Source organism: Pelobates fuscus, chromosome 6 (assembly GCF_036172605.1).
Source record: "Pelobates fuscus isolate aPelFus1 chromosome 6, aPelFus1.pri, whole genome shotgun sequence".
NCBI classification, from domain to species: domain Eukaryota; kingdom Metazoa; phylum Chordata; class Amphibia; order Anura; family Pelobatidae; genus Pelobates; species Pelobates fuscus.
This window is the reverse complement of record NC_086322.1, coordinates 238,523,120-238,548,063: the sequence shown is the minus strand read 5'-3', so window position 1 is coordinate 238,548,063 and position 24,944 is coordinate 238,523,120. Positions and strand designations below refer to the sequence as shown.

At 40.8% G+C, this 24,944-nt stretch overlaps 1 protein-coding gene across 1 annotated transcript in view; it reads left to right on the top strand.

The window, feature by feature from the left end:
• The window catches only part of DHX58 (DExH-box helicase 58), a 589,427-nt gene extending 569,081 nt beyond the window's left edge, over positions 1–20,346 (top strand). The window contains exon 13 of the mRNA XM_063458906.1: positions 19,716–20,346. Coding sequence (XP_063314976.1) covers positions 19,716–19,907 — 192 coding nt within the window. The 3' untranslated portion in view covers positions 19,908–20,346. The remainder of the gene's footprint in view (positions 1–19,715) is intronic.
• Positions 20,347–24,944: the final 4,598 nt, after the last annotated feature.

The following is a 24,944-nucleotide window of genomic DNA, read 5'->3' as shown; positions in this document are numbered from 1 at the left end:
TGAGGTACCCCACTGGTGACAAGCCCAAGCTTCGAATATACTCCATTGACTACAACCCTCTGTTGCCTGTCACTCAGCCACTGCCTTACCCATTCAAAAATATTGGAATCCAAACTTAAAGATTGCAGTTTATTGATAAGCCTTCTATGTGCAACAGTGTCAAAAGCCTTACTGAAATCTAGGTAAGCAATGTCTACTGCACCACCCTGATCTATAATTTTAGTTACCCAATCAAAAAAATCAATAAGATTAGTTTGGCATGATCTCCCTGAAGTAAACCCATGTTGTCTCTGATATTGAAATCCATGTGTTTTTAGATGTTCAACAATCCTATCCTTTAACATTGTTTCCATCACTTTCCCCACTACTGAAGTAAGGCTTACTGGCCTATAGTTGCCCGACTCCTCCCTACTACCTTTCTTGTGAATGGGCACAACATTCGCTAACTTCCAATCTTCTGGGACTACTCCTGTTAACAATGATTGGTTAAATAAATCTGTTAATGGTTTTGCTAGTTCACCACTAGGCTCTTTTAATAGCTTTGGGTGTATTCCATCAGGTCCCATCGACTTATTTGTCTTTACTTTTGACAGTTGAAATAGAACCTCTTTCTCTGTAAACTCACGTATAATAAATGACTAATTTATCCTTTTTCTTAACTGAGGTCCCTTTCCTTCATTTTCATCTGTAAATACCGAACAAAAATATTAATTGAGGCAGTCAGCTAGACCTTTATCCTCATCTACATACCTTCCTTCTTTTGTTTTTAATCTAACTAAACCCTGTTTTACTTTTCTTTTCTCATTTATGTATCTAAAAAAAGTTGTGTCCACCTTTTTTACTGACTGTGCTGTTTTCTCTTCTGTGTGTGATTTGGAAGCTCTTATAACTTCCTTAGCCTGTTTCTGCCTAATCTTATAGGTCATTCTGTCTTCCTCACTCTGGGTTTTTTTTATAATTACTAAATGCTAACTTTTTGTTTTTTACTATTTTGGCCACATCTGCGGAGTACCACAGTGGTTTCTTGAATTTTTTGCTTTTACTGACAAGCCTAATGCAATTTTCTGTTGCCTTTCGTAGTGCAACTTTTAAATAATCCCATTTCTCTTGGACTCCATTTAAATTGCTCCAGTCTGATAATGACTCCTTTACACATATTCTAATTTTAGAAAAGTCTGTTTTTCTAAAGTCTAAAACTTTTGTTTTTGTGTGGTGTGACTCGGTCACTGTTCTTATATTAAACCACACTGACTGATGATCACTGGATCCTAAACTTTTACCTACAGTAATATCTGATACCAAATCTCCATTTGTTAACACTAAATCTAGTATGGCCTCTTTACGGGTTGGCTCCTCAATGACTTGTTTTAGAGACAATCCCAGTAGGGAGTTTAGAATATGTCTGCTCCTGGCACAAGTAGCTATTTTTGTTTTCCAATTCACATCAGGAAGATTAAAGTCACCCATGATGATAACTTCCCCCTTCATTGTCATTTTAGCTATTTCTTCAACTAGTAGATTATCTAACTCTTCAATTTGTCCTGGGGGCCTATAGATCACACCTACACGAGTTACTGTGTGATTACCAAATTCTAACATAACCCAAACGGACTCTATGTTCGCCTCACTAACCTTTATTAGGCTACATTTTATGCTATCCTTCACATACAGGGCCACCTCTCCCCCTTTCTTGCCTTCCCTGTCTTTTCTATATAAAGAGTACCCTGGTATTGCTATGGCCCAGTCATTTTTCTCATTATACCATGTCTCAGTAACAGCGACTAAATCTACACTATCAGTTGCCATTATTGCCACCAGTTCATGGATCTTATTCCCTAAACTGCGAGCATTTGTAGACATGACTCTAAGCTTATCATTTTTTTTAACACATTTGCTACAGGCACCTTCTGTCCTTATTTTGGGGGACAATTGGAATGATGTTTTATCACCCTTTTGCCCCCCACCTCCCCCTAGTTTAAATACATCCTAGCAAAACCTCTAAACTGCTCACTGAGATCATTTGTTCCCTTTTGAGAAAGATGCAAACCATCTTTTTTGTACAGTTTATTTCCATTCCAAACAGAGCTACCATGAGAAATGAAGTCAAATCCTTGCTCCCGACACCATTCACCAAGCCACAAGTTAAAGTCCCTAATACGCATCCGCCTGTCATTCTAAATGTTATGCACAGGCAGAACTTCAGAGAATGACAGTGTGGAAGCAACCTGCAAACACCCTAAAAACGTCCTTAACCTCTGAAACCTACTTGTCTGCCTGTGTGTGTGTGTGTGTGTGTGTTTGACTGTCTGCCTGTGTGTGTGTGTAGTGACTGTCTGCCTGTGTGTGACTGTCTGCCTGTGTGTGGGTGTGACTGTCTGCCTGTGTGTGTGTGTGTCTATGTGACTGCCTGTGTGTGTGTGACTGTCTGCCTGTGTCTGTGTGTTTGACTGTCTGCCTGTGTGTGTGTGTCTGCCTGTGTGTGTGCCTGTGTCTGTGTGTCTGACTGTCTCCCTGTGTGTGTGTCTGCCTGTGTGTGTGTATGCATGTGTGTGTATATGTGACTGTCTGCCTGTGTGTCTGTGTGTGACTGTCTGCCTGTGTGTGTCTATGTGACTGCCTGCCTGTGTGTGTGTGTGTGTGTGTGTGTGTGTGTCTATGTGACTGTCTGCCTGTGTCTATGGGTATGACTGTGTGTGTGTGTGAGACTGTCTGCCTGTGTGTTTGTGTGTGTGTGTGTGTGGCTGTCTGCCTCTGTGTTTGTGTGCGGCTGTCTGTGTGTGATTGCCTGCCTGTGTGTGTGTGTGTGTGGCTGTGTGGTTGTCTGCCTGTGTGGCTCTCTTCATGTAAGTATGTGTGTGTAAGTCAGACTGTATGTGTATGTGGGGCTGTCTGCCTGCCTGCATGTGTGTGTGTGTGTGGCTGTCTTCCTGTAACTGTGTATGTCTGTTACTGCCTGTACCTGTGTGTTTCTGCGACTATCTGCCTGCAACTGGGTTCATGTGGTGTATTTGACAAGTGTATAACTTTGCATCTGACTGTGGGACTCTGCAAAAATATACACCGGGGGGGGGGCTGTGAAGATTTTTCGCACAGGGCGTCTAAAGGCCTAAGGCTGACTATCTACCTGCGACTATGTTCATGTGGTGTATTTGACAAGTGTAGAACTTTGCATCTGACTGTGGGACTCGGCAAAAATATACACCGGGGGGGGGCGCGCTGTGAAGATTTTTCGCACAGGGCATCTAAAGGCCTAAGGCCGGCCTTGGGCATGAGCACTTCTCTCTTTCTACTGCTTAGACCTCTCCCTATACAACCAATAAAACGTACAATGAATAAAGCTGCACTTATCAAAAAGATAAGAAGAGAAACAGTTTTTTATATTAATGAGATATGTAATAAGTATTTTTAAACATCCAGGTAGTGTCCAGATTTTGAGGTTTTAGTATTTTATTCTCAGTATAGGTATCCAAAATGAACACTTCATGGCACCAAATGATCAATTATAAGCCAGGTTTTGCTATGTCAGGGTACCTGTTGTCTCTACCTCTGTGGAGGTGAGACACTTGGACGTTCTTCCTCGCAAAAGGGTTGAATCACTCGTTCCTCGCGGTTCCCTCGGTCGTTTACACGCCGGCCGTGAGGGATCCACTTCCTTTTATGACGCGGCGTTCAGTAGCCGACGTCATGACGACAACCCAACCCGATCTGTCAATCAAGCCCCAAGCACGAATGAGGATTCGTCGGGGGCGTGATTACCTGTTTGGAACCAGGGTATAAAATAGGGCTTTCTACATTTGTTCATTGCCCTGTCGTGGTTCTAGCTTGTCTAGTCACTCAGTGCTCTTGTATTCTGTTAGTTTCTTTGGTTTTGACCCGGCTTGTCTGTTCTACCTCGTTTACCTCTATTACCCTTTGACTCGGCTTGTCTCTCGCTTACCTGCTCTCTCGTTCCCTCGACCTCGGCTTGTCTCTAGACCATTCTTTACTTACTACTTACGTTAGTCCGGCCATTCTAAGGTCCGGTATACGTACCCTGTACCTGTTTGTACTCTGCGTGTTGGATCCCTGTCCCGATCCTGACATGCTAGTAGACTTCAATAACCGGTATATTAGCAAACAATATAATAAGAAATAATATAGTGCAATATTGTATGGAAAATATAAAATATAAAAAAAAAATGTTTCACTCTGAGCTAACATGTATGTACGTAGTGGGGAATTACGATACCACATAACATAGATAACCCCAATAAAAAAAACCCAGTAACGACAGACAACTTAGTATGGATGAACAGGCCACAGCATTTATTAAAACATAAATAAATTACTGCATAACACATCCATAACTTTATTTATTAAACTCTTCTTTCTGTTAGAAATAAATAAATAATCATAAATTAACATATATACATATAATAACAACAACGTGCTATGCAGCGACCCAACCGTCCTTGCCAATAAACATCCAGTGGTTCCTAATCACCACTTCCTCTCACCTCCCCCCTCGTCATAAAAATCCTTCCAATGCCTACCAGTGGGTTGAAGGCATAAGAATATAGTTGTGGAGATTTATGTGGTCTATGGGTATGTAGGTACTTCCTCAACAGTGAGATGGGGTAGGGACAGCTATAAGACACAATTCTATGGCATTTTCAGTACTGAGGAGAGGGTTGAGGCAAAAGGAGGTTAAATTAAAAGCCTTTGCTATCTGCAACCATATATTTTCCTGCCATTCATTATTATTTTCTGGTCTCAAGTCAGAGTAGCATATCTGAACACAGCATACAATGGTAAAGGTTAAGAACAGCTTCATGTCGGTGGATCAGTCTGAGTGACTTGTTTACAGTGACTGGCGTGTATCCACGTGGCTTTTCCTTCTAGTTTCACCGAGGTAGCCGTAGTCAAGAGCGCTTGGAATGGACTGTCAAAGCGTGGTTCAAGTCCTTTTCTCACATGCCTCTTTATCACCACCCAATCACCAGGCTGCAGTTTGTGAGTTGCAGAATCAGAGTCTGGATCTGGAATAGAATCAAAGACTTGTTTATGCACCCTGCCTAATCTTTGGTGTAGGGCCTGAACATAGGCAATCATACTACCATGCTGCATCTGGAGGGTTTGGGGAAAATAGAGGCCTGTCTTTGGAGCACATCCAAACAGGATTTCAAAAGTGATAGGCCATGTCTGGAATTGGGGGTGAATCTCATAGAAAAGAGTGCTAGGGAAAGGCATTCAGTCCAGGGCTTCCCTGTGTCTTGCATGGCTTTTGCAATCTTGTTCTTTAAGGTGCCATTTGCCCTTTCTACTTTCCCACTACTCTGGGTGTGATAGGGGGTCTGGAAGGCCTGACTGATCCCTGAGGCTTTCATAATTTCTTGCATTATTTCCCCAGTGAAATGGCTACCTCTGTCACTTTCAATTACTTCAGGTACTCCATATCTACATACCAGTTCCTTCAGAAGCAACTTGCTGTGACCTTTGTTGCGGCTTTCGACACTAGGTAGGCCTCAGGCCAACCTGAAAAGAGATCAATGCACACCAACACCTATTCATACACTCCTACCTTAGGTAGTTGAATATAGTCTATCTGCAGTCTTTGAAACGGGTAAAGTGGCCTTGGTGTGTGCTTACTTGGTGTTTTGACAGCCTGTCCTGGATTGTTTCTAGCACAAATCATGCAAGCTTGGGTGTGTTTAGCTGCTACAACAGTAAATCCGGGTGCTACCCAATGGGTGTTTACTATGCTGTTCATGTGCATCTTGGATAGATGTGTAGGTCCATGGGCAATCTGGGCCACCGTGGGGTACAACACTCGTGGCAAACACAGTCTTTTACCTTTCCTCCACATTCTGTCATCATCAGGTTCTGCATCTTGTTTCCTCCAGAGGTCATGTTCTTCCTTGCTTGCCTGTCTTTGTAAGCTCAACAGTATATTGTAGTCAACGGTGTCATCTGTAAGAACAACTTGTAGGAAGGTATTACCTGTAGAGGGATGAACTTGAATTACTGCTTGCTTGGCAGATTCGTCTGCTTTGTGGTTTCCTCTTGAGATTTCATCTGTGATCTTCACGTGAGCTGCCACCTTAATGATGCCTACTTGAGTGGGTAGCATGATAGCGTCCATAAGTGCACTCACGGCTTCAGAGTTCATGACGTCATATTCCGGCTCCCATATTCCGGCGCGAGGGAGCTGAGCAGACAGCTCAGGGGAAGTGCTCTCTCGCCGGCCGCCCAGCAGCCACTGGACCACCAAGGAGGAAGAGACACCCCCCTCCCCAGCATTCCCAAAGGTAAGGAGGCTGGGGGGGGGGTGTTAAATTAAAAAAAATGTGTTAAAAATAAATTTTAAAAAAATGTGTTAAAATAAATTTTAAAAAAAAGTTTTAAAAATAAATAAAAAATGTGTTAAAAATAAATAAAAAAATTTGTTAAAATAAATTTAAAAAAGTGTTAAAAATAAATTTTAAAAAAATGTGTTAAAAATAAATTTTTAAAAAATGTGTTAAAAATAAATGTTTAAAAAATGTGTTAATGTAGGTGGGTGAGTGTGTGTCTGTTAGTGTGTCTGTGTCTGTTAGTGTGTGTGTGTCTGTTAGTGTGTGTGTGTCAGTGTGTGTGTGTGTGTGTCTGTTAGTGTGTGTGTGTCAGTGTGTGTGTCTGTTAGTGTGTGTGTCAGTGTGTGTGTCTGTTAGTGTTTGTGTCTTAGTGTTTCTGGCTGTGTCTGTTAGTGTGTGTGTGTGTCAGTGTGTGTGTGTCTGTTAGCGTTTCTGTCTGTGTCTGTTAGTGTGTGTGTGGCTGTTAGTGTGTGTGTGTGTCTGTTAGTGTGTGTGTGTGACTGTGTGTCTGACTGTGTGTGTCTGTTAGTGTGTGTGTCTGTTAGTGTGTGTTTGCCTGTGAGTGTGTGTGTATGTTAGTGAGTGTGTGTGTCTGCTAGTTTGTGTCTGCTAGTGAGTGAGTGTGTTTGTCTGTTACTGAGTGTCATGCCAAAAGCATGAGTTCTTGTTTGATGTGTGTTTATATATGTTAAGAGTTGTTTTTTGTAAACCTTGGGATGGCATTTATTGTGGTCTTTGATCTTGCACCAGGCCTAGACCATAAAACATCTAGATAGCCATCACCAGAGCTGGACACAAGGAATTTCATAGAGTGGGCAATAGACTGCCAGACCAACCCCCTCTGATTCCCCCAGGGGTCTGCCCACTGAGAAATAACTAGTTTTAGATATATAATGAGGGTGCTGGACTATCCAGAGTCAGTATTCATTTTTCTTTTTGTCAGTAACTTCTAGGAGATCAATACCATCTAAGACTCCCACAAGAATTCTATATAGGGTAAATATATGTAAGGAATTTCTTGTGTTTTCTCCTATTTTATTTTATGTACTGTTTTGCAATTTGTTATCTGTATGTCATTTATTTCTGTATTTTGTACTCAGCACTGTGAATCTTTTTTGTCAGATTAAATGTTTATTTAATCAGCTTGTGTCTCTGTTTTCTACGAGCTTTACTCTCCAGAGAGCTCAGGTAAAAACTTTACCAAAAAGGGTTAATTATAAGTGTTTGATTAGTAAAAGTAGAACTGTGATTCTATAATTCTCCTGTGTGTGGGGTAACCTAAGACGCCCGGGTTTAAAAGTCTTGGTGGTGGCAGTAAAGTGTGTACTAGGGGGTTAGTGTAGAAGGGATTGCAGGGGTTAATTGAGTGGTTGCTGGGACTAGCAACAGGTAACCAGGGGTCTGGTGTCATTAACCCTGTCACTTCCACACTCTCCCCACTGTCTCGGCTGGGCCTATAGCCCACGCTCGTGACACTGAGTGTGAGTGTGTCTGTTAGTGTGTGTGTTTCTGTTAGCGAGTGTGTGTTTCTGTTAGCTAGTGTATGCGTATCTGTCAGTGAATGTGTGTGTGTGTGTATTTAGAATGCGGGGCGGGGGGAAAGGTTGGGTGGGGGTGGCGCGGGGGGAGGGGGGCGCCTGAGTTTTGTCCTGCCTAGGGCAGCACAAAACCAGTATCCACCACTGGCTATACCAAAAGCATAGCGAGAGTCTGTATACATATTAGCAGTCTTACCAGAAGCCATTTTACACGCTTCAGCGAGTGCCTTCAGCTCTTCCTCCTGTGCAGAGCAGTGAGGAGCGAGTGGTTCAGCTTTTATTACCTCATGTGCAGAGACTACAGCATATCCAGTGTGGAAATTACCCTTCTCATCAGCATATCTGGAACCATCTACAAAAAACTCAAAATCTGCAATTACATGCAAAAAAAATGCTGTTTCTTGTGCCATTAGTGCTGCACAATCATGGGGTACCTGGGCATCAGCTAACTCATCTGGTAAGAGTGAATTTACAAAAAGATCAGAAGTACAAGTACCATTCTCACTATCCCCACTCCCCTCTTTTGAATCCAGGGGAAGTAATGTAGATGGATTTAACGCCATACACATTTTAAGAGTAACATTAGGTAGCATAAGCGAGGCACATTCTGAGATGCCTTGCAGTGTGTATGTGTTTTGGTTGGACTTGTGACAGTATGATGTTGATATCATGCGGTGTGTATATGGTCACCGGATTATCAAAAAAAATACCCCCTAAGCCCAGCACAGGAAGATGCTATTTCGCAATCTGTGCAAGAGTTTCTGCAGGCAGGGGTAGTTGTCCAGACCACCTCCCCTTGTAACACACCAGTGTACCCAATGAAGAAAAAGCAAGAGAAAGGGAAACCTGTGGTCAATTAATGCTGTAACTGTAATGCTGTAACTGTAACTGTAACTGAAATGATTGCCCCTAATGGTAATATACCAGCTATTGAAGTCTACTAGCAAAAACCATCTTATAAATGATCATCTGGTGCCATGATGTGGTAATTTTGAATACCTATACTGAGAATAAAATACTTAAAACTTGGAACTTGGACACCACCTAGAGGTTAAAATACTTATTATATATCTTTTTTTAACCCATTAAGGATGACAGGCGTGCTGTGCCGTCCTTGGGGACCCGACATTAAGCGCCATGGGTGGCATAGCACGTTCCCGCTGTCCTACTCACTTACCCGGTCGCCGGCGATCGCGGTGCGGGGACTCACCTGGCATCCCAGGGAGTCCCCCTCCTTTCCGTTCCGGCCCACCTGGGCCATGTGATCGTGAGGTCCTTGCGATCTTTATTTTTTTTATATATATATATATATATATATATATATATATATATATATATACACACATATATAATTACACATACACTGTCTAAGTGTATTTTAATATTTATATATATATATAGTTATATATATATATATATATAAATATAAAATTACAAGTAGAATGATACTGATTAAATATATATAAATATATATATATATATATATAATGTAAAATAAATAAATATCTAAATACGTAAAAAATATATATATATGTGTAAATTCGTTCTAACTGTATTTTAAAACTAATATATATATAATTATATATATATATATATACATAAGTATATACGTATATATCACTATATATATAAATAAAATAATAAAAAAATTATATACATATATATATATATATATATACACACACACACATGTGTATATATATATATATATATATATATATATATATATATATATATACACACACACACACACACACACACATATGTATATATATATATATATATATATATATAATAATTCTATGTATATATTTATGTAATAATTTTACATAATAAGGTCATTTTATTAATTACAATTTGCGGCACCTGCCTGACAACCCAGGCCGAAAGTCCAGGGAATTTCCTTTGATAGCACTATATTTAAGCCTGTAACTTTCCAAGACATCATTAAACCTGTACATGGGGGGTATTATTTTACTTGGAAGACTTCACTGAACACAAATATTAGTGTTTCCAAACAGTAAAATGTATTACACTGATGATATCGTCAGTGAAAGTGAAATTCTTTGCATTTGTCACACACAAATGGCACTTGCATGGACAATATAATTGTCGTGATACATTTTACTGTTTTGAAACACTAATATTTGTGTTCAGCTAAGTCTCTCGAGCAGGCCCGGACTGGCCATCGGGCAAACCGGGCAAATGCCCGGTGGGCCGCGGTGGCCAGGGGCCGAGGCCAGCAGGGAGATCACAAGATCTCCCCTGCCGGTCTATGCAGGGCCGGCACTATCCTATCGCCGGCCCTGCAGTAGTCCATGGCGGGCTTTGATCTCCCTCACCGGCCCACCTGCAGTCCAACGCGGCCACCGGCTGGGGAGAGAGGGAAGGAGCCAGCCTACCAGCAGAGGAACCCGGCGGAGCTCTATCTTGCAGCTCCGCCGGCTTCCTCTCGCGAGATCCGGAGCGTTGCCATGGCAACGACCGGATCTCGCGAGAGTGAACTCTAGCCTGCAGGCTAGAGTTCACTCACCCACTGGACCACCAGGGATGAAAGTGTGCCGGTCCCCCCCTCCCAGATACCACAATGCCGGTCCCCCCCTCCCAAGCTAAAAGGTAAGAAGGGAGGGGGGGACATAATGCATTTTATTTTATTTGTTTATTTACCTCCCCCCCCCCCTACACACACACACACAATCCATTCTAACATTTATACACAGCAGCACTGTCACACACAGCACACACAGCACTCTCACACACATCATACACAGCACTCTCACACACATCACACTCAGCACTCTCACACACATCACACTCAGCACTCTCACACACATCACTCTCACACAGCGCGCACAGCACTCTCACACGCATCACACTCAGCACTCTCACACTCAGCACACACAGCACTCTCACACACATCATACACAGCACTCTCACACACATCATACACAGCACTCTCACACTCAGCACACACAGCACTCTCACACTCAGCACACACAGCACTCTCACACACATCATACAAAGCACTCACACACATCATACAAAGCACTCACACACAGCACTCTCACACACATCATACACAGCACTCTCACACACCATACACAGCACTCTCACACACATCACACACCGCACAGATCACACACAACATCCATCACACACACACTCTCACACCCATCACACACACACTCTCACACCCATCACACTCAGCACTGTCACACACATCACACACAGCACTCTCACACACATCATACACAGTACTCCCACACTCATCATACACAGCACTCTCACACACATCATACACAGCACTCCCACACTCAGCACTCTCACACACATCATACACAGTACTCACACACATCATACAAAGCACTCTCGCACACCGCACTGTCACACATAGCACTCTCACACATCATACACAGCACTGTCACACACATCATACACAGCACTCTCACACACAGCACCCCCCTCACACACAGCATCCATCACACACACTGTCACGCACATCACACACAGCACTCCCACACTCAGCACTCTCACACACATCATACACAGCACTATCACACACAGAACTCTCACACACATCACTCTCACACACACATCACACACCGCACCCTCACACACACACAGCACCCCTCACACACACAGCACCCCTCACACACAGCATCCATCACACACACATACTGCACCCCTTACATACACACTACTTCCAAATATATCTATCTATATCTATATATATACATATACATACATACATACGCACACAGCACCCCTCACACACATACTGCACCCCAAACACATTACATTCCAGACACACACTAGATCCCTTACCCAACTCTGGATCATATACACACACACTAGATCCTTATATACACTCTGAATCTGTTATAAATACACACTCACTAGATCTCCTATACACATTCTGGGTCCTTCAAACACACACTAGACTATATATATATATATATATATATATATATATATATATATACATACACACACACACACTACACTCTTAACACACACACACACACTCTGGATCCCCTATACACTATATTCCTTGTAAGCAAACACATACTACACCCCTAAACACATACTTTCTACAAACACTACATCACCTACACACACACACACACACACTATAGCCTGTATGCACACACTTGCTATATCCCCTATACACACACACACATTCTCTACAGCCCCTAGCCACATATGCATCACATTACACCACAAACACAACATGACTAAAACCAACCTTATTACACAATACCACACCACAATCAGCTCACTCTACACACGCAATACCACAAGCTGGCTCCAAACACATGCACAGTACTCTTTAATGGCATTTTTGTCTCCTGGTATCCATTTATAGAGACACCAGAGACAAATTGCAAGGAAACACAGTGCAAGCATGTTATTAAATTTGCTTGCGCTGTGCAGAACAAATACAGGGCTTTTTTCTCATGCTAGAGCTCTTCAGCAGAGCTCTGTGCATGGTCTGCCCTGGAAGAGCATTGAACCAACATGCTCACTTTGAGAGGGGGCGTGTTTGTCATTGGTGATGACAAAACACACCTCCTCTGCCCCGCCCCCTTCTTAGTGGGCCGCTGTGATAAAAAATGCCCGGGCCGAATTTTTCTCGCAGTCCGGCCCTGCTCTCGAGTATAACAGTACCCCTCATGTACAGGTTTTATAGTGTTTGCAAAAGTTACAGAGTCAAATATAAGGCATGCGTTTCATTTTTTTCACATTGAAATTCGCCAGATTGGTTATGTTGCCTTTGAAACCGTATGGTAGCCAAGGAATGAAAATTACCCACATGATGGCATACCATTTGCAATAGTTGGCAACCCAAGGTATTGCAAATGGGGTATGTCCAGTATTTTTTAGCAGCCACTTAGTCACAAACACTGGCCAAAATTGGCGTTGAAATAATTTTTTTGCATTTTTCACTCACAAACAAATATTGACAGTTAAAATTACCCCACAAATGCATACCATTTGTGAAAGTAGACACCAGGGACTATGTCATCTAGTATATTTTGAGCTTTAATAAACTGTTATTTTAGCACCAATTTCATTCATATTTTATCATATTGTTTTATTTTTGCATTTTTCTACACACGTTGCATTTTAGTGGGTAATTTTGGAAACTTGATATATGCTACTGTAATGTAATCTCCAAATTATTATCAGCGATATTTCCTGAGTACAAATTTACCTTAGCAAGGTTTGTCTGAAAAAACACAGGGCTAAAATTATATCTGGCCCAGTACATTTTTTTTTTTTAAATGGAAAATTGATGATGGGTCTGTTTCATTTTGGGGCATTTTAGTCGCTCATATATTTAAAATGTGCCACCAATGCATACCATTTGCAAAAGTGGACACCATGAGAACTCTCACATAAAAATATTATAAGCTTTATTGAAGTGACACTTTTGATTCAAAGTTTGTGGTATTCATTTTTATTTTTACATACACATATTATTTGTTATGCTTATTTTTTTAAATATTGTGTGTCCCACTGTCATAAAATTATCTTAGTTGTACTCAGTAACATCTCCTGAGTACAAATATACCCCATATGTATATCTTTGGAAAGTAGCGATCTTAATCTTAATCCTAAATCAAGCCCTAATTCTAAACCAAATCCTAATCCCAAATCTAACCCTCAATCTAATCATAAACCTCACCACAATCCTAACCCATACCATAATCCCATGTGTAACCTTAATTATAATCTTAATCCTAATCTCAATCCTACCTTTAGCAATAGTGTTAAAATGATTCCCCCTGTGGTGTCAGCAGAGGAATTCCCTTGCTATGTTCAGCAAGGGATGCCCGTGCTGACCCTAATCCTAATCTGAACCATAATCTGAATCCTAATCTGAAACAAAATCTGAATCTGAAACATAATCCCAATACTACAATTAATTATAAACCTAATAATAAACCTGATAATAAACCTAATAATAATTCTAAACCGAATAATAATCCTTAATTGTAATCCTTAATTTAATCTTAATCCCAAAGGTTTCTCTCTGCTAATATCAATACTGATATATTAGTAAAGGGATTTTAAACTAAAACAGACAGTTGTACGTTGCTGCCATCTACTGGCTATTTTCAGTATTGCAGTCTCCTACCTCTTACATTGAAGACATTATGCCCAATGCAATGTGATCTGTGCTGGACAACTGAAAAATCCCAGCACTGATCAGAATTGCATTGGGGCATAGAGGGTGACCCTCCAGTGTCTGTTCAGACCCTTGGGGTCTCCCAAGCACCAGATCACCAGATCACTTGAGAGAATGACTGTAGCTGAGCTTGATCGCTCAGCTGCACTGTTCTTTGTGGATTTAACCCCTTAAGGACATAACTTCTGGAATAAAATGTAATCATGACGGAATATTTCCATCATGTATCCTTAAGGGATTAAAGGGTTACATGCAGTGCTAACTTTCAGCACTGCATACAGCTCACCAAAAAGTCTGGGGCCACTAAAATGGCCCAGCTGACAGATGGAAGCCTCAGCACTGCATGTAGCTTATCAAAAAGGCTGAGGTCACAACAAATTTCCCCAGCTGATAGAGGGTAGCCCCAGGTTTCCACTGATACCTTGAACTCCCTGGTGTGAGCAGGGATTTAACCCTGATCACACCAAATTTTATCAGTGGGGACTTAAATCCCCATTTAAATGCTTGTTTGTAGTGCTCACTTTGAGCTCTGCAAACAGAGCATCGGTCAGCCTGGGGCCACTAATTCTGGCCCTAGGTGAGAGAGGTGAGCCCCAGGAATCAAATGATACCTGGGGTTTAGAGTTACCAGCAAGGAAATAGACCCTGCTGGAAAAATACTGCATGCGTCCTTAAGGGTAGGATCAGCATGACGGAAATTTTCTGTCATGCGTCTTTAAGGGTAGGATCAGCATGACAGAAAATAAGGGGTTAAGGCCTGAGCCAAATGTACATGTTCAACAGTAATTCACCTCTTTCATAGTAAGTCCACCCACACTTATTATATATCATTTTATTCAGGGGAAACAGGGCTTTCATTTACCATCAAATATTTAGCTGTGAAACATAATTTAATATAAATAAAATATAAAAAAATGTGAGAAAATAAGAAAGTTTGTTATTTTTTTAGTTCTACATGGCGTTTTAACTGTGAATGTCATAATATTGTTTTCTTTTACTGCAATAAAATACACATATTTGTATTCAGTGACGTCTCACGTGTAAAACAGTACCCCCTATGTACAGATTTTATGATGTTTTGGGAAGTTACAGGGTCAAATATTGCATGTTAAATTTTTCAGTTTTTTCACATTGAAATTCGCCAGATTGGTTACGTTGCTTTTGAGACCGTATGGTAGCCCAGGAATGAGAATTACCCCCATGGTGGCATACCATTTGCAATTGTAGATAGCCTAATATTTGTGTCCAGCGAAGTCTTCCAAGTAAAACAGTGCCCCCCATGTACAGGTTTTATGGTGTCTTGGAAAGTTACTGGGTTAAATATAGTGCTAGCAAATTAAATTCCCTGGACTTTGGCCTGGGTTGTCAGGCAGGTGCCGCAAATTGTAATTAATAAAATGACCTAATTTTGTAAAAATATTACATAAAGATATATGTAGAATTATTATATATATACATATGTGTTTATATATATGTGTGTATACATATATATATATATATATATATATATATATATATATATATATATATGTAAAAGAAACCAAGAGGGCTGCACTCACCTAAACATGCATACATTATAGGGTGCTGCTGGGGCCAAAATATACAAAATACAGAATCCAGCGCACTCGCTTATTAACTAAACAATGCTTTTTAAATCTTAGAGATTGTAATAGTTTTATTTAAAAACACCTCACCTAGGCAAAAAATGATGGGGGTTTAGTTACAGTATATGATCATACATTGCATAAGCCTGCCAACTACGTCAAAGTACCCCATATTCGGCAGGTCCTATCCTAATAGCAGCCTAATGCTTGCCTAATGCTTGCTCTTATGAGATTAATCCACTTACTTGGGAAATACTTCCTTACTGGGACTCTCTGCAAGTCAAGGCTAAATAGGGTCCTGGAATGAGGCACCTGTAACAGGGAGGGGTGCAAAACCAAGGAGTTGGCCTGGGACTCCCAAATATATAAAAGAAACCAAGAGGGCTGCACTCACCTAAACATGCATACATTATAGGGTGCTGCTGGGGCCAAAATATACAAAATACAGAATCCAGCGCACTCGCTTATTAACTAAACAATGCTTTTTAAATCTTAGAGATTGTAATAGTTTTATTTAAAAACACCTCACCTAGGCAAAAAATGATGGGGGTTTAGTTACAGTATATGATCATACATTGCATAAGCCTGCCAACTACGTCCTCATTCCAGGACCCTATTTAGCCTTGACTTGCAGAGAGTCCCAGTAAGGAAGTATTTCCCAAGTAAGTGGATTAATCTCATAAGAGCAAGCATTAGGCTGCTATTAGGATAGGACCTGCCGAATATGGGGTACTTTGACGTAGTTGGCAGGCTTATGCAATGTATGATCATATACTGTAACTAAACCCCCATCATTTTTTGCCTAGGTGAGGTGTTTTTAAATAAAACTATTACAATCTCTAAGATTTAAAAAGCATTGTTTAGTTAATAAGCGAGTGCGCTGGATTCTGTATTTTGTATATATATATATATGTATATATATATTGTAACGGACCGTTTCAGCATATGAGGGGTTAAAATCCGTTTAGGCGATAATCCCCTTTTCTCAGAAAGGCACAGCTACTGCAGAACATCAAAACTCACGAATTGGATATAGGTGAATGCATCAAACTCCCGAACTGCATACCAGGGAATAAGATAGCACTCCAAGCTGGAACCTCACGAATAGCTGCTAGCAGATGAATAGGAAAAGCAGACATCAGCTTACACTCCTAACAGTCAATCTCCAACAGCATACAATGAATCCCCCCAAGAACGAGACAAGGCTCCGTGTTGAAGGTCAAGCAGTGGTCTGAGGTGCTGGGGCACCCAGCCTGGTTTTTATTACATGAGTACACATACAGGACACACCCAGGGGGAGGCATAAAATAACCAATCACATACATGGTTCAGCCCACACATCCCTTCCCCTCAGATAACATTAAACCCAATTATCCGGTACACCTTTTCAGCCAAGTTCTGGATGTACCCCAAAAACAGGGGGTACACCTTTAAATCCAGCATCGCTGGATAGCCCTTATTCAGGGGGACAACATATTCAAAATTCAAGTCATTCGGATGAACGGTTCGGGAGATATGGGGTTCCAAAGATTTGACCGACCGCATGGGTAAAGTATCCGAAAACAGTTCCATGCATTTTGGCCCTGCGGTCGGTCACAAACAAGGGAATGAAAACAGATGAATTGCCTGTGTTATAGAGCCTGGAGAGGGTTTGAATGAATTCCCTTGTTTGTGGGGTTCTTTCTACCGAACGGCGGGTCATTCGGTAGTTTCTATACGAATTTCTGGAAGTATGGAGGTCTCAGCGGTGTTTGCCTAGTCAAGTGTCCGATTTTAGTTCCAGACACTCGACAGCAAAACACCGCTGTTCGGTAGTTTAAGATGGCCGCCGCCACGTGTTCGTTTCCCGAATGGCGGCCACCCAGAGGACAAAGAATACATTACACTGATTGCCAATTACCCGTTTGCAACATTGTTGCAAACGGTAATTGGAGGCACACTTATTCCTGGGTGGTCTGGTTGTTCGGTAGTTTCACTCAATATACTGAATGGAGTGATTCTACCGAACAATCAAATGAATGCTGCATACCTATAACCCAGGTTAACTGAACACATGAATGCATACATGATATTAAAGGACTAAAGGCAGGATTACTGTAATATGCTCTACAGTCTTAAAGGTACAGTATCCCACAAGTCCCAATAGGTCCACGGATGGCCCTTAAAGGCCCAGTAGCAGTAATATAAACTATTACATGCCCAAATATAGTTTTTACAGTGCAATATGTCCAGGGGCCATAGTCGCAGGGCAGGAGGCTAGCAACCAGGCTTCTCCAGTTCTCAGTGGCGAGGTTGGTTTCGTCACATCTCTCTCTCTCTCTCTATATATATATATATATATATATATATATAGAATCCTAGTGCCCCGCACTCAAATTAACCGGTCTTGTTTTGTGCCTCGGTGCAACAACTCCAGCCACTCCATATATTCCAGAAAGAGTGCACTCGAAGGACTTGTATAAATTTCAAATAGGTGCTTCATTAAGGCGCCGAAACGGCAGCGCCGAAACGTACGTTAGGTCCGCTATTTGTTTTTAGCTTTTGCACGTTTGATGGGATCCTTTGGTTTAGGGGGAATGGGCACCTTTGGTATCTAACTGCTGCTAGAACTAGTCAGGAGAATGCTTTCAGAGTAGAATCATTTTCTTTTACAGCAACATTGAGAGTTGATATCTCTACAAAGCCCTGCATATACAGCAGGTTCTCTACAACTGTATCCAGTGTATGATACACTTGCCAACTTTATCAAGTGTTAGAACCAGCCAGCAGAGTGCTTCTAGAATAGTATCTGTTTTGTTCCACAGCTATCATATGAGCCACTATTCTTACTAAGCTCTGCACATATAGTAGGATCTCCACAGATAGATCCATTACACTGTGCACTAGCTTACTGTATGAAGTGGTAGGGATATAGCTGTTATCCCATGGATACTGTCATCACAATTAGTTGCTATCAAAGATTCTCTCTCTTTTTTTGGAGCCTTAGGGTTACCCTGCGGCTGTGACTTTGAGCCTCCATAGTTTGAGATACTCATACAGCTATTTTTTACGCAGGCTTATCTCCCTTCAGACTCCATTAGCATTTCTACCTTTTGATCTGGGATATTTCCACCGATTATATGGTCCCCTCCACCCCCATTATTTTATCCTTAGTGGTGATGGTGCATTAAGTTTTATTTTCATTATTTTCTAGGATCATTAATTCTATGATGCCCGCAATAAAGTTATTATTTTTTTAGATTGGTACTTAAGGCAGAACTACATCTGCAAAACTACCCCCCCTTTAATCAATACCATTCTACGTGTATTTTGATATTAATATATATATATATATATATATATATATATATATATATAATTACATATATATTAATACTAAAATACACTTATTGTATGTGTGTGTGTGTGTGTGTGTGTATATATATATATATATATATATATATATATATACTTAGATCATATATGTATGATCTAAGTATAATTGTTTGATTTTAAACTGTGTTTTAACTTTTTTTTTACTTTACCAGGCAGCAGTGGGACTACCTGTCATTCCAGGCACTCCCCCCTGCTGGCACTGCTATGGATGGCTATACTGTCCATGTGATCGTGAGGTCCTCGTAAGGACCTTGCAATCGCATGGCCAAGGAGGGCTGGAACGGCAGCAGTGCCAGGTAAGTCCCCCCACCACAATAAGTAAGTACATAGGACGGCGGGAAGGTGTTATGCCGCCCGCCGGCATTTAGAGCCGGGTCCCTAAGGACGGCATAGCCCGCACGCCGTCCTTAAGGGGTTAATATAAACGTTTATTTGTTATACACACGTTTTTATGTTTTTATGTTATTATCTTTTTGATAGAAGCTGCTTTATTATTTACTTCAGAGCATACTTGAAAATGACAGAAATCTCAATGTATTCTTCCTGGTAAAATATTTTTATAAATAAATAAATAATTCATTCTTATTTATATTGCGTTATTTATCTGTGATAATCTAGAAAAATTGTAAAAAAAAAAGTTGTTTAGTTCATTTTCTTGTTTCCAAATGTCCAGGAGTGGGGTTATGAAATGATCTACAAAAATGTGACAATTCCAATCATCTCCATCAAGTACTTTGCATTGCAAACCCCTGAGTCCCGAATAGCTGGCAAAAAATGGAAGGATGTCCCATTCTCTGTGAAGGAGTTCAGCTATAGTCAGTACTGCTTGGAGAACCTAGACCTAATGGAAGATGATGATGATTGAAATGTTCTAAATGTGGGTGTGGGTTAAGCTATTACTTGCCATAAATAAAATTATATTCCTTTTAAACAATCTTAAGATTTTCCCAGGCACTTTATATCCCTTTAGACTTTGAGTAGTGGAATTGGCTGCAAACCAGAAATGTAATCTTGGACAATAATTGTAATAGTTTAGAAATAATGTTAAACCTGGAAATGTAGGAGACATTTCATTAGCTACAGCCTCAAAACACTTGTAAAAAAAAATTCTGTCGTTTTAAAGAAAATATAGATAGATATAGGTAAATGGCTGTTTGAACAGGCTCAGCTCCATTTTTCACCACTACTGTGTGTTATTCTTAGTTAATTTGCACTAAATAAGTCTCCAGCTTCCTGGTAAAAAAATACTTTTTTTAAGTGGATCTTGACTCTTCTTTCCCAACCTTGTTAACTTAAGTGAGCAACAGTAGGCCATTATATAGATAACACTAGTTCAGATATGTAGTTGTAAGACAAAAGCTATGACAAAAGTAGGCTTTATGGAATGCGCATTATGGGTGCCAACCATGGGTCCCAGTTGGGCTTCGTACTGCTATATTTATGGTGAAATCTCTCCCTATGTTTGCTGTAGCAATTTTAATTACAATATATATCTTATATCACATTATATAATATTACTATATTGTTTTAATAAATTGTAATTGTATGTCAAAATTCCCTTAGTTTTTTGTTTTTGTTTTGTTCTTTTTTGATTATTACAACAGTGATCACTTGATAACATACATTCTATAAAGCCTGCTCTCTGCCTTTCCTCATATGAGGGGTTCTAAGTTGTAGTGATTCTGGTTGACAGATTAGGCTATGTATGTTTTGTAAGTATTGTTACTTATATTTTCAATTCTTGGTTTTAGTGCACCTTAAGTATTCATTTCTTTTGTTAAAAAATAAATAAAAATGCAAAGCACATATTATTCAATCAGTCGGTCTTCCAAATAACATTTTCTAAAGGAGCAACAGGAACAAAACACGGACATACTTGAAAAATTGGACCAGGGGTGTATCTCCCATGATGCTTTGCCAGCATTATTAAAGGGACACTTTAGTCACCAGAACTACAGCTTATTGTATTTGTTTTTGTGAGTAGAATCATTACATTCACGCATTTTGCTGTAAGTACTGTCTTTTCAGAGAAAATGCAGTGTTTACATTACAGCCTAGTGATAACTTCACTGGCCACTCCTCAGATGGCTGTTAGAGATCCTTCTAGGGTCATTGCTGACTAAAATGCATCCATGCATTTAGTATCTCCGCCCTCTGCATGCAGACACTGAACTTTCCTCATAGAGATTAATTGATTCAATTCATCTCTATAAGGAGATGCTGATTGGCCAGGGTTGTGTTTGAATTGTGCTGGCTCTGCCCCTGATCTGCCTCCTTGTCAGTCTCAGCCAATCCTATGGAGATTGGATAAGGCCACCACTTCTGATGATGTCAGCAGGCCACCACTTCTGATGATGTCAGCAGGTATCTTGCTGTTCTTAGACAAACAGCATGCAGAGCTACAGCTTCAGGCTTGAATACAAATCTGATTTTACTATATCTAGGGAGGCATGAGGGGTCAGGGGTGCCGGATGGTGGTTTTAACACTATAGGGTTAGGAGTAAATGTTTGTGTTCCTGACCCTATAGTGTTCCTTTAATGTATTAAGGGAGAAGAAGTCAACAACATCTGGAGTGTCTACCCCTGAATTAGACCATCAGTTAAAATGGAGCATATTTTAAATGATGGAAAAGAAGAAGCAGCTAAGTGGGATCATGAATGGTCTTGCACCAGAGATTGTGGAAGAATTGATATCTACTAACAGGCCACTCCCACAATTGTATATTAATTAGTTGTAAAGAGGTTGCAAAAAGTCAAAGGAGTACTGCACATGAAGTTCACGAAGGAGCTCTGTGGAGCAGGGTCTGCAACCCACTAGGAACAACAAGAAATAGCGTTCCACAGGTGTATATTAGTGATGTACCGAACTGTTCGCCGGCGAATAGTTCCCGGCGAACATAGCGTGTTCGCATTCGCCACCGCGGGCGAACACATGCGCAGTTCGATCCGCCCCCTATTCGTCATCATTGAGCAAACTTTGACCCTGTGCCTCACGGTCAGCAGACACATCCCAGCCAATCAGCAGCACACCCTCCCTAGCAGACCCTCCCACCTCCCTCCCAGCATCCATTTTAGATTCATTCTGAAGCTGCATGCTTAGATAGAGGAGGGAAAGGGTAGCTGCTGCTCATTAGATAGGGAAATTGATAGCTAGGCTAGGGTATTCAGTGTCCACTACAGTCCTGGAGGATTCATCTGATCTCTGCTGTAAGGACAGCACCCCAAAAAGCCCTTTTTAGGGCTTAAACATCAGTCTGTTTTTTTGTTGTTTTTTTTTTCTGTGTATTGTAATTGCAGTTGCCTGCCTGCCAGCTTCTGTGTCAGGCTCACAGTGGATACTGTGCCCATTTGCCCAGTCAGTGCCACCACTCATATCTGCTGTCACAATAGCTTATGCTTGACATTTAAAAAGATTTTTTTTTTTACTGTAATAGATTGAATAGCAGTTAGTTGCCTGCCAGCTTCTGTGTCAGGCTCACAGTGGATACTGTGACCATTTGCCCAGGCAGTGCCACCACTAATATCTGGTGTCTCTATAGCGTGCTTTTACAAAGAAAAAAAGTTTTTCAGTGTAAGCTAATAGCAGTCAGTGTCCTTAAAGCGGTGTTGGGGAAAATATTATATATATATATATATATCTGTTTAATATGTGCTTGATAAAGTCTGTGTGTATGGAAGGTCAGGAATTATCTTCTAAGGGAGTTTCTGTTTAGATAGTTGGAAAGATACAGCACCTGAAAGGCACCTATAATCTCTATCTAGGAAATCACACCTTAGGTTAGATTTAAAGGGATGGCTGGGAAAGTTAACACTTAAATAAAATAACAGGATAGACAACACTTTGGGCCTTGGGAAAGTAAATCACATTTACATATCAATTGAGCTGAGGAGTTTGCTATTTACAACATGGGAACCAATTCCTCTCACAGCACATACACAATGTAGCCGATATTATTAGATAGATGGAATGTATGAGTGTTATGAATGTATTGTAACTCTGTAATACTATAACTCTGTATCATTCTTCTTCTGTAATATTTAACTGGGCAGATTCTAAGTAAAGATTTCTCTCTGGTAAGAACAATGGTGTTGGCTGTTTATTTGTAATATCGGATAGAATACCTTAGTGGTGCTAGTCATATATTTATCTGGACAAGGGGATAAAGATATATGTTAGTTCTTGGAAGAGGTGATACAGGGATATTACATTCACTATTAAAACACAACGCAGAGTGGATTTCTCTCAAAAGGATACCAATTGGAAGTATTGGTGGTGAGAGAAGGATTATACAACATAATTGGTGCCGTGACCGTGGCCGGAAGATTTTTCTTTCTTCAGAATCTGCCTAGGATCCAAGTTTTAACATCAACGTATTTGGTTCTGTGACTGTCAGCCAGAAGAGGTTTCCAGTGTCTGCATAAAGCTTGGTGAGTATATTTGCTATTTATTCTATTGTTGCAGTGTATATTTTTTTAATATGGCATGTAAAAAGGTAGATACAAAAAGAACTTGTTCAGAAAATGTTAAACAATGGCTTATGAATTATATTAAGAGACATGGTCCTTATGAAATCTCTCAGGACTGTAAACAGTCATGGGAAAAGATGCAGGAGTTTTTAGGAGAAATGTTATTTAATAAAAATGTTTCTGATAAAAAAAGAAAAGGGTGTATTATGCAAGCATTACTATCATGTTGTTTAGAATTAGAGGGAATTGTAAAAATAAAGGAGGATGAAATTGCAGAGCTTAACTCAGTAATTAACATGAAATCTGAGAAATTGAATAATAAGATTGTAGATCTAAGAGTGCATGCAGTTACGACTGGTGAAGCTTTGATTGAAAAGGCCAAAATGTGTGAGGAGCTTACAGTGGAGAATGAGAGGCTGAATGAGAAAATTTTGGAGATGCAAAAAGAATTGGATGAATGTAGACATGCTACTAATATGGCTTTTAATAAAATGGCAGAAAGCATGGCACCTTCGAGTAGGTCTCCTGTACCTGAAATTCCAGGGTCTATTGCTAACCCAGGGATTGAAGATACAGGATACAAACCTCTTTATCCATGGGAGGATTTGAAACAAAAGTCAGTGACAAATCTCCCTGCGGCTCCAACTACAACAACCACAGTGTTGAATCCTGATAATTCTGGAGAGATTCAGCTGGTTACTAAGCAGTTGAAGCCACAAGAAATGGATGCCATAGTTAGAGAAATAGGGCAGGTCCCTCAGCAGGATATTGTCAGGGTACCTGAAGTCTCTACCTCCGAGAGAGGTAGAGACTTAGACGCCCATCCATCCGGACGGGCTGTTTCCTCTGTTCCTCGCGGTCCATCCGGTCACGTAAACGCCGGCCGCGAGGGACTCACTTCCTTTTCTAGCATGACGTCCGGAAACCGACGTCATGATGCCAACCCGGAACGACCTGTCACTCAATCCTTCAGAGACTAATCAGGACTCGTCGGAGACGTGTCTACCCTTCCGAGCCAGGGTATTTAAACTTGCTTCTCCCATTTGCTCATTGCCCTGTCGTGGTTCTAGTCTGCCTAGTCACACAGTGCTCTTGTATTTCTGTTATCCCTTTGGTTCTGACCCGGCTTGTTTGACTTACTCTGTTTATCTCTGTTACCCTTGACCCGGCTTGTTCCTCGCTTACCTGTCTTCTCGTTCCCTCGACCTCGGCTTGCCTTTGACTATTCTCTATATTCTCCGTACGTTAGTCTGGCCATTCTAAGGTCCGGTATACGTATCCTGTACCTGTTTGTACTCTGCGTGTTGGATCCCTGTCCCGATCCTGACATTACGACAGGGCCAATGGATCCTGCAAGTACAAACAGTCAGCTTGGTCCTTCTGATCCTAGGTTCGAAGTCATGGAGCACAGAATGGATCAGATGGCGCTAGAACT